Below are 10996 nucleotides of genomic sequence, written 5' to 3'. Positions count from 1 at the left end.
ATTAACGAATAGCGAGAACAATGTTTGTGATGAAATTAATATATTTAAGTTACACTATATATTACTTAAAAACGCAAATAGTTAATTTTTAATTTTAACATTTCGCGTAATGTGCTATGTTCTTATTAGTACCCTCTAAAGTAACGTTATTAAGTGGTAAATATAACAATTGTTATGGGCTCTTATTCAAAGAAAAGTTCAGCTGAATGGTTTATCGACCAGTTAAATGTAGAGAATGCAAAACTCTTGGCTTTCGTCCTTGTTCTTGGATTTATTGGATACCATGGAATATTGCACCTACGATATGGTATGTACATATAAATTTATAATTCATAAAAAAAAAACCAAAATATTGGCAAGATTAAAATTACTTACAAAAATAATTAGTTTAAAATTATAAGAAGAACTATATCAAATTAAATTATATAACATAAAATTATATACTGTTTATGAAATATGTTAATCATTTCCTTTTTTTTACTAATATTACATATTAGGTTTAAAAATAATAATTAACGCATTTGTAACGCGTGTATGTTAGTGATATAATTATTTATCTTAAAATTGTTAATTGAGACTAGTTTTTTTAAGGTCCTGACTCATGCACATGGTTGTTATCATCTGGTCGGTATAAAGGAGATCATGAATGGCAGCCATATGGCTGTATGCTGCATAAATACTCTAAGACGTGAGTATTTTATTACATTTACCTCAAATTTTGTTATGTATTATATGAAGTATTTATTTATTTTATTTTTATTTTAGACAACCAACAGTAGATACACTAGATAGACAGTTAAATAGAGGTTGAAAAGGTTTTTTGAAAAATTTTCTACTAATTATGGGTTATCACATCATTCATAAAAGCATCACATTATACATAGTCATTAAATACAGTTAATAAGTAACAATTACAAGTTCATAAAATCACAAATACATTAACATCACTAAAATTATTAAAAATGTTATGAAATTATTATTAAATTTACGATTAAATATTTATATAACCTTACATATTACTTTAGAAAAAAAAAAATTTAGAGAACAAAAGAAAAAGAAAAACAAAAAACAATTTTAGAGAACAAAAAAAAATGTCATAATATATAAGTTAGTGAATGTGAAGTGAGTATGAATTATGCTATAATCCATAATTGTTGTTGTGACTCCTTTTTAATGTTGAGGATATTATGCAAGAAGTCTTCATGCTAATGCCCTCAGTAACAATTACCAAGTTTCAGTACATGGATATAGAGTTCTGACAATATTGTGATATTTTATCAGAGACTACATACATAAGCTTGTACGTTTTTTATTTATAAGCTATATCTTAATATAAAAAAAAGCTTAGTGTAAATGCAAACACGCCTTTTTTGCCATTGAAAAATGCATATTTACTTGGCTCAGGCCTCTTAACCAGAAAGTTTGCTAGAGGCCACACACTGTGCTTGAGAGGCTTGCAGTGAGATTTTTTCCCAGCAATAAATAATATAATTTTATATGACAGTCAATATTTTTTCAGAGATGCACGAAGATGTTTGCGTTATTTAGCATTTTGGGGGAAATACAACAGTTTTGCATTTATAGGGGATTCCAGGCTAGAACAATTGTATGAATATTTTATTGGTAAGAATTTTTTTTTTAAAATACTATAATATTTCAATACTTTTTCCACAGCATAAGGCTGTGTAGTTGTGAGTTGGTTAGCATTTGAAGTAGTGTGTACTTCCTTACAAATACATAACCATCGGACAGTTACTTATATTCTATAGAGATGGTCTTTGATGAGGCCTTGAACTGATTTGGTTGGATGGATATTATTATTAAAGTGCCTTAGTACTGTTTTCCTTAAACTTTTTTTTCAATTTAAAATGGTTGGTGACAGGCTATTAAACCATCTGATGGTACATTGGCACTATAAGAAACATCAACCATCCCTTATATTGTAAATGCACTACCAATCTTGGAACTGAGATGTCATGTCCCTTGTGGCTGAAGTTCCCAAACTAAAAAACAATAACACCAAGTGTTGTTGTTTGGTGGGAGGATATGTAATGAGTGGATGGTACCTACCCAGACTGTCATGTCGTTAATTGCCTAATTTTTTTTCAGGTGTTCTTAAAACTCGAGTGGATATTGATTCATCCTACTCAACCAAAGACCACCATATGCCGAACTACACATATGTAGATAACAAACTGAGGCTATCTGTTACATTTATATGGAGCGATGATGTTTCTAGAACAATGGTTGAGCAGTTTAGGACATGGTAATTTGTTTTAAACACAATTTTCTTTATCATAAACTAGTTCCCGCCAGCGGATTCGTCCGCGTGTGAGAGGGGGAAAGGGAGATGTTAAGTACCCTATGTGCTTTTCTGTACCGCTGACAATGTGTATGCAAAATATCATGATGATTAATGTAGTAGTTAAGACATGAAAGCATAACAAACAAATAAATATATTTTTCACTTTCACATATATAATATTAGTGGATGGATAGTATGGATTTATTAGCTTATTCCTGGATTTTGTTGGAAAGTCTTTGTAATTTTTTTTTAACTTTTATCCAATTTATAATATGTCCAACTTAACCAATAGATTGTTGATTTGATCCCATGCAAGTACCAATGAATTTAAATTCAGTTAATTTGTGTTTATAATTGGAGTAGTGGTATAAAAATGGAATAAAAAAATGTTTCATTTTATTCCAATAAACTAACATACCATCAATCCATTCCATTTGCTAACCGCAGTTCCTATGTAATTATATTCTGTACTCAATGACTCAAGCAATTAAGTTCAATTTTAATTACAGGCAATATTCAGATAGTCCTCCGTCTGTGATAGTGGCTAGCACAGGATTGCAGTTGATAAAGAATCGTAATACAACCGATCAAGCTCTAGAAGATTATAAAAGAAACCTCACACAGCTAGTTCAACCCATAGATGCACTCGCAGCCTGCAAGACTCAGGTCCTGTGGAAGTTATTGGAGTCTGTTGACATTACTAAGATAAAAAATGATGTGAAGATCACGAATACTGATATTGATGCGTATAATAGAGCAGCTATGGAGGTAATTGATTTTTTAAAACTGTTTCATTAGTGTAGCCAGAGAGTAACCTAAGATGACCTGGCTTTTTATAAAATGTTTGTTCTGATTTTAAAATTACAAAACGGGAATAACCAATCCAATTTCCTTCTTATGTGGTATATAATATTTATTAGTGTATTTTACCATATTTTTTACTGGTGGTACGGCTTTGTGCAAGCTCCTCTGGTTAGGTATCACCCGCTCATCAGATATTCTACCGCAAAACAGCAGTATTTTTGTGTTCCGGTTCGAAGGGTGACCGAGCCAGTGTACACAAGGGACATAACGTCTTAATTTTCAAGGTTGGTGGCGCATTGGCAATTGGTATGGTTAACATTTCTTAAAATACCAATGTCTATGGGCACTGGTGACCACTTACCATCGGCCCATATGCCCGTCCGCTTACATATTCCATAAAACAAAAATGTATAATTTATCTAAAGCCTATTCCACACAAGAGGAGTAAAGACAAATAAACAAGTGACATTGAATTGACCCGATATCAGTGGTCGAGGTCTTTTTTAATCTATGAATACCCGAAAAATATGCGTCTTAAATGTCGGCGAGTTTATTATCGGAATTTCGGAAAGTAAATTAAAGCGGATACGCTTTACAGCTTTAAAGTTTAGTGGAATAATATTGTATTATAAATAAAGGTATATTAATCAAGAACTGTTCGTTGTGAGATATTAGCAAATATGTAAATCTAAGGATTTTTTTTTCTTCACTCCTTCTTCGGTCGTATTAAAAGAATAACAATACACAAATCATTTTTATTTTTTTCAGATTTTACAGCACAGCGCTATAAAGCTTTGGAACTCGCCTCGCTTAGCAGCCGCCGCCGCTTCGTCATCAGACGGCTTGTCAATAAGCCCAACAGCATTGAGGCACTCCGCGCAGATCCTTCTGAACATGTTCTGTAACGATCACATGAACTTCAACGACGGCACGTGTTGCGCTCAACCAGAGCCCTGCACCCAGTTACAGCTGTTGACGTTTGCTCTATTCCTACTATGGTGAGGATTTTTCTAATTTACACTATGTATATATCAAATATGACTGCCTCGTTGGTCTAGTGGCTTGATGTAAGGCGGCAGACCCGGAGGTCCTGAGTTCAATTCCCAGGTCGGGCCAGTAAAAAGTTATTGGGTTTTTCTGTCAGAAAATTCTCAGTAGCGGCAGTCTGAAAAGTTGGAAGTGTGTACACTCCCTTGCCTTGGAAAGCACGTAAAGCCGTTGGTCCTGCGCCTGAACACTTTCTGGTCGTGTCGGATTGCCGTCCCATCGGATTATGAGAGTTATGGAATAGAGAGTGCACCTGTGGCCGCCGTTGCCGAAATCGGTCTGGAAGACATTATTATTATTATTATTATAAATATATTTAAAAGAGGCTGTACTAACTGTTGCTTCATACCCGCGACTACGTTCGCACGAGAAAGCTAGTAATAAATATCATCTCTTGACATAAATGTTATTTTTCTAGTGCAGTGCTAGCCAGCATACAATACATATGGCGCTGGTCGCAGAACATCAAACAGAGGATAGAGGGATACTCGTTGGTCAATCAGAACGTGGTTGAAACACCATCAGCGATGGCAGCCCTCGCCAAGCTTGGCATGATCATGGCATACTTTTACCTGTGCGATAGAACGAATTTCTTTATGAAGGAGAATAAATATTATTCGGAGTGGAGTTTTTGGTTGCCAGTTGGTTACGTGTTTGCTCTTGGACTATTTTTTACAGACGAGTCCAGGTCTAGCAGGTGAGTTTGTAGTATTCATTAGTATATACACTTCTCATTGGCTGAACATATTGTCGCTCATGTGAACAAGGCCGAGTAAATGAGTCAAAGCATATACAACTATGTTTATTTTATTCTTTTATTAACTATATATTTTTGCCTTAAATGTATTAAGTTTTAATTATTATTAATATAAAGTTTATTAATAGGTGAATTTAAAAATAAATGTGGTATTAAAGGAAGGTGAATTTCACTATTCAGAAAAACTTTTAACCATTTGATTGAAATGAATATATATTTTATTAATATTTGTTTCCAGTCATTCGAGAGTACTTAATCGGGACCAAACCAACGAATGGAAAGGTTGGATGCAGTTAGTGATCCTCGTGTACCAAGTTACGGGCGCTAGTAAAGTACTCCCGATTTACATGCTGGTGAGGGCGCTCGTGTCCTCCTATCTCTTTCTGACTGGTTACGGACACTTCTACTACACTTGGAAGACGGGGGATACTGGTCTGGTTCGATACTTCAGAGTGATATTCCGATTGAATTTCCTCACCGTTGTCCTGTGTCTAACGATGAATAGGCCTTATCAGTTCTATAGCTTCATACCCTTGGTCTCCTTCTGGTACACATTGGTAAGTAATCTTTAATACCATTGAGAGATGTTGAGGAGTGTCGATTCATAGTTGATGACGTCAAGTTGCGCATGCGCGCCTTACAGAATAACTTTGATATTCAGCGCTGACATATATAAATCTGTTACAGATGTTCGTAATATTCGCCCTCCCACCACACATAACTCCGTCTTCCAGTCACACGATGGAGACCAAACCGTACCAGTATCTGTATATAGCTATTAAAGTGATCGGTCTCCTCACTATAGTGACGGTCTTATACATGAGCGAGGTGTTCTTCCAGAAGATATTCGTGACGAGGCCCTGGAAGGCCTTGTTTGTCAATGCAGATGACGATATACATCAGTGGTGGCTCGATTGGAAACAAGATAGGTGAGTAAAAACGGGTCTCGCTCGAGCCGGGCAGGTCGTGCAGACGTTTGATATTGCGTTTTCAATGATTGTTTGATGTTTTTTTTTATGTTCGCTTTTTTTATGGGTTTTGTTTTTTGTCGTAACATATTTTAAATTTTTGCGTTCGGAAAAAGAGTTCCGTTATATTGGGCTCCGAAGAGTCTGCATAGGAAGCCAGAGAGGATCCTACGAAGATGAAACGGAGGGGGAGATGGAAAAGTTTCACGCCAATATTGGCGTCTGCGCTAGGAGGTGGATAGCTCAAGGCTGCAAACTCCCCCCTTGATGGAGACGCTGCCGCTGGAGCTCGTCCTGCGCCTGGTCGGTGAACTGTTTTCTCAGCGAGGCGAGTTTGTTCACCCTCCACTGATGCCCTCGCTCCGTGATAGAAGACCTAGTGGCTCAACCACAGATCACGGAGCGAGAAATAGAGATAGCCCTCGGCTGCTTGAGAGCCATAAACACGGCGCCGGGTCCGGACGGTGTTCCAGGGCGTGTTTTGTGCGATGCCCTGGAATACCTATGTATAAGGCTTCGGGAGCTGCTCGACGAATGTCTGCGCACCGGACAGTTTCTGAAGCCTCGAAAGCAAGGGAAGTTGGTGCTCTTGCCGAAGGAGAGGCGGCCACCAGGCTTCTCCTCGGCATACAGGCCGATAGTGCTGCTGAACGAGACGGGCAAATTGTTTGAGAAGATTCTCGCAACCCGTCTCGGTCAACACCTCGACGAAGTCGGTTCAGGTCTCTCGGAGTCTCAGTTCGGGTTCAGGGCGGGCCGATAAACGGTTGCAAACGCCTTCAAAAGTCTCCCTTTCGACGATCAGAGAGGCACTCCGATACCAAGGGGTGCCGATCTATCTGAGGAGACTGTTGGAGGCGTACGAGGGGAGCGTTTCTAAGTTCGTGGAATGGATAGGTAGCTAATAAGTGGAAATGTCGCTGAATTCGGTGCTAATTGAGCAACTCATTATTAGTATAAATACCGGGTTTTATTGTAATTAGATCATTAGTCTTTGAGTTATCGTCAACCATACAAGTCAATCGGAAAGAAATTGTGAAATATGGAGAAAATCGAGTTCCGTGCCGTTATAAAGTTCCTAAACAAGCAAGGAAAATCAGTTCAGACTATAGTGAAAGATATGTCATCCGTTTACGGGGACTCTTGTCCAAGTAAAACTATGGTTTACAAGTGGAATAGCCTTTTTAAACAAGGCAGAGAGTCACTTGAAGACGACCCATGGCCAGGAAGGCCGATCGAGGTGACCACTTCGGAAATTATTCAAAAAATCGAAAATTTAATATTAGAAGATGCCCGCCTAAAGAAGACACAGCTCGCAGAAATGGAAAGTCAGCGCAAAATGGCTGCCTAGAATGCTCACGCCGCCTCAAAAGCAACAGCGCGTGGAGTGTTCTCGTGCATTTTTGGACCTCTGTACGGAAGACAAAGATGGAGATGAAAGGTGATGAAACTTGTGTTCACCATGAACCTGAGTCCAAACAGGACTCTATGCAGTGGCACATAAAAGGCACACCACCACCCAAGAAATTTAAGGTGGCACAATCGGCTGTGAAAATCATGGTGACAGTCTGTTGGGACTCAGAAGGAATCCTATTGATTGATTATAAAGATAAAGGTGTTCCCATAATCGGAAATTACTACGCTTCAATCCTAGAACAATTGAAGGAAGCCATAAAGAAGAAAAGAAGGGGAAAATTGACCAAAGGTATTCTTCTTGCCACGAGAGTAGTGCGCCAATCGACGGAGTGTGCCGCGTGGGGGCCACAGAGACATTCCCTGGCGGCAGTTGTCGGTGGAGACTTCTACTTGCTGAGCATCATCAACGCGATGCTCGGAAGCGAGAAGTGCTGGTCGGAAATGGTCTCCTTCTGTGAAAGGGTGATGTGGCAGAAGGAGGCCGCGGAGCGGGAGAAGAAGACCGGGAAGAAGAAAGAGGCGTCATGCGCACCTTTTCCCTCCGCCGCAATAGACGTCGCCGGGACTAGGGAGTTCTCACTACCCTGGTATTCCCTCTAGAGAATGGAGGCCTGCATAGGCAGGCCGTCCGTCAGAGCGTCGCGGTAGCATGCGCAAGCGATCCCGTGGCGCTCCTCGTTAAGACGGAAAGGGTGCCGCTGGTTTTTAGTGGGATTTTTTTTTATATAGAATAGGAAGGCGGACGAGCCTGAGGCCACCTGATGGTAAGTGGTCACCAAACGCCCTTAGACATTGGTATTGTAAGAAATGTCAACCATCGCTTACATAGCCAATGTGCCACCAACCTTGGGAACTAAGATTTTATGTCCCTTGGGCCTGTAATTACACTGGCTCACTCATCCTTCAAACCGGAACACAACAATAACAAGTACTGCTGTTTTGCGGTAGAATATCTGATGAGTGGGTGGTACCTACCCAGACGAGCTTGCACAAAGCTCTACCACCAGTGGTATTCCGATGTTCGGGGTGCACTCGGCGCCTCGGACATCGGCGAGTCCCACATACCCCCCCCCCCCCACTGTTCCCGAGGGGGAAACACGTAAGGCGTTTTTCCAGCGTGAAAAAAAAAGGCCAAGCGCACTGGTTCTCTCAAAGGCTCAGTACGGGTTCAGGGCGGTTCAACCATCGACCGCCTTAAAAGTCCAGAAGACTGGGACTGTAAAGACGGTGACCCGAGGAGACGTGGTTTTTGCTGTATCACTGGACGTGGCAGTGACGCCTTCAACAGTCTTTCATTCAATTCCATTTTTAAAATACTCAGTAAAAAAATAACCCCTAATAAAATTTATTTTAAATAAATGAGGAAAATCACATGGTAACACAGGCACGTAGCGGAGGTCATGACCTCAGTTGACTAGCTGTTAATCGTTCAGTTGCAGTAGTAAGAAACTGAATTTTATGCAGCTCTGAAAAGAGCTTTTTTTATTGAGATTGTGTGTCAAATCATTTTATAAGGACGCCAATGCGATGGGTGTGGCAAAAATGTTGTTCCATGTGTTTACCATCAATAGCGATACAGGTCGTGCACCGTTGGTCATAGTTGGCGCGGACGCGTTGTAGTACATTTGTGCCTGATTTAATTTGGTCAAAGTTATTCCTACCCAGACGCAATAACATATTGAAATACTCTTGATTAGCACAAGCACAACTACGAAACGATCACTCGGAGGTAGTTTACGCGCGAAACAGTGCCTTCACGTGTCACGAGCCGACGATCGCCCGGGTCTTTGACGAAGCCGACACCGTCTCTCGGCATGAACCGGCTTAACAAAGAGAAATTTGTGCTAAGGAAAAGTAATAAAATAAATAAATTATTGTAAGGTCGTGATAATTTTCTTTGTCTCTAGTCTTTTATAAACTGTGTGGTTTATGTTTGATTAAGTTGTGGTAACTTGATTGTGTTATGAAAAAAAAGTATTACTGTCTAGTGTAAAATTAGTGTACTTTTCCCTGAAGAAGTTAATAAATAAAAAATAAATAAAAATTACGTGTTAGTGTCCAAGTGGCTCAGACCGCTTACTGAGACTGTGGGCTCGGTGATTTGTGGCTTTTTATTTTAGTCGGCAGACAACATGCCGCATCGGTCGACTCTGAGTTTTTTATAATATTTGCTCAATGTTGGGAAATTAGGGCACTAAAATGTGCATTTTAATTTACAATAACATTTTCATATTATGTAATGTCTGTAACATACATCTGTGTCGATTTCGGGTTGAATAGGTTTTTTTTAAATAACATTACTAAATTACATTTAAATCATCGAAAAAGTCGGAAAACAGCTTCCTATCGCATATACGAACACGTACTTCGAATAAGTGACGTTGTGGTCACGCTGGGCCCGCCCGCAGGTACTCGATGACGTTCGGCATCATGTTCGCGGCGGCGTACCTGGCGGCGCAGCGCGCGGGCGCGGCGCTGGGCGCGGCGCGGGCGGGCGCGGCGCTGGGCGCGGCGCTGCTGGCGCTGGGCGCGCTGGGCGCGCTGGGCGCCTACGCCGCGCTCACGCTGCTGTGCGCCGACCGCTCGGCGTGCGACGAGATCCACAGCTACGTGTCGTTCCTGCCCGTGGTGGGCTACGTGGTGCTGCGCAACGTGTCGGCCGCGCTGCGCGCGCGCAGCTCGGGCCTGTTCCGCTGGTTCGGCTCCATCACGCTGGAGCTGTTCGCGTCGCAGTCGCACATCTGGCTGGCTGCCGACACGCACGGCGTGCTGGTGCTGGTGCCGGGCGCGCCCGTGCTCAACCTGATGCTCACCTCGTACGTGTTCGTGTTCGCGGCGCACGAGATCCGCAAGCTGACCGGCATCATTCTGCCGTACGCGGTGCCGGACGACTGGAGGTTGGTGCTGAGGAACTTTGCGATCTTCCTGGCGATACTGGTGCCGATCGGTATACACGATGGTATGTTTTGAAAGTCGGACGTAGGAAAGTATTTATTAATGTTTAAAAAGTATATACGACATAAAAGAAACGGCCCGCCGATTACCCCATACAGAATTGAAGATCGATAATTCGTGATTTAGTGTCGATAATTATTGCCGATTAGACTAAATTCAATAATTTGACAAGTGATTATCAAAAATATTGTATTGTTCCTATCAACTATATTTTATTTCAATTTCTCCTTAAACTGTTCTGACGTCACGAGCGAATTGTAATTTTGTAAGGCACAGATTTTTACTAAACGGTTCACGACTATTATTATTTATTAATATTCAATTTAAAAGGAGTAAAACGTTAAATTAACTCATAAAATTAGTTGTATATGTTAAAGTATATACAAATGTAAATATAAGTTGGGTAGAAAAGTAATACAACTTGTAAATTTAAATAACTTTAATTATAATTATAATATAATCGGTAATAATAAATTAAATCTTATTTGGAATTTGAACTAAAACCTTTTTGGTACAATCAACATTAAAACTACGTCATAGTTTACAGGTTTTGCTAAACATTTTAAAACTGATTCGATAATTCTTAAGTTTACAAACATATTTCACAAAAAAAAAACAAATACTGCAATACACGCTGCTTAACACTTGTTATAACGTTGTTATTTAATTACATTTTTTCTAAAAAAAATGTATTGTGATGTTAAGAATCATAACATTTTAATATTGAAGATTAACAAGTCTGGC

At 39.9% G+C, this 10996-nt stretch overlaps 1 protein-coding gene across 2 annotated transcripts; it reads left to right on the top strand.

The window, feature by feature from the left end:
- Positions 1-21: 21 nt before the first annotated feature.
- On the top strand, positions 22-10576 carry LOC126774289 (N-acetylneuraminate 9-O-acetyltransferase). Of its 2 annotated transcripts, none has more exons than XM_050495736.1 (10): positions 22-307; positions 592-688; positions 1520-1623; positions 2110-2266; positions 2815-3073; positions 3878-4107; positions 4575-4853; positions 5152-5470; positions 5601-5842; positions 9706-10576. In XM_050495736.1, the coding sequence occupies exons 1-10, from the start codon at positions 175-177 to the stop codon at positions 10265-10267; spliced, it is 2382 nt and encodes a 793-aa protein (XP_050351693.1). In that variant the 5' UTR covers positions 22-174; the 3' UTR covers positions 10268-10576. The 2 variants fall into 2 exon arrangements, with proteins under 2 accessions (XP_050351693.1, XP_050351694.1); XM_050495737.1 differs by lacking the exon at positions 9706-10576 and adding an exon at positions 8995-9098.
- The last annotated feature ends 420 nt before the right edge of the window (positions 10577-10996 follow it).

The sequence above is a fragment of the Nymphalis io genome, chromosome 16, assembly GCF_905147045.1.
Source record: "Nymphalis io chromosome 16, ilAglIoxx1.1, whole genome shotgun sequence".
Lineage (NCBI taxonomy): Eukaryota > Metazoa > Arthropoda > Insecta > Lepidoptera > Nymphalidae > Nymphalis > Nymphalis io.
The sequence above is the reverse complement of the archived record's forward strand: the minus strand, read 5'-3'. Positions and strand labels throughout refer to the sequence as shown.

Bases quoted from the DNA above. Each gene is read 5' to 3' on its own strand.
- LOC126774289 (XM_050495736.1), top strand. From the start codon at position 175: ATGGGCTCTTATTCAAAGAAAAGTTCAGCTGAATGGTTTATCGACCAG. The intron at 4,854-5,151 runs GTGAGTTTGTAG...ATTTGTTTCCAG, and splicing joins GACGAGTCCAGGTCTAGCAG to TCATTCGAGAGTACTTAATC. The intron at 5,471-5,600 runs GTAAGTAATCTT...AATCTGTTACAG, and splicing joins TCTCCTTCTGGTACACATTG to ATGTTCGTAATATTCGCCCT.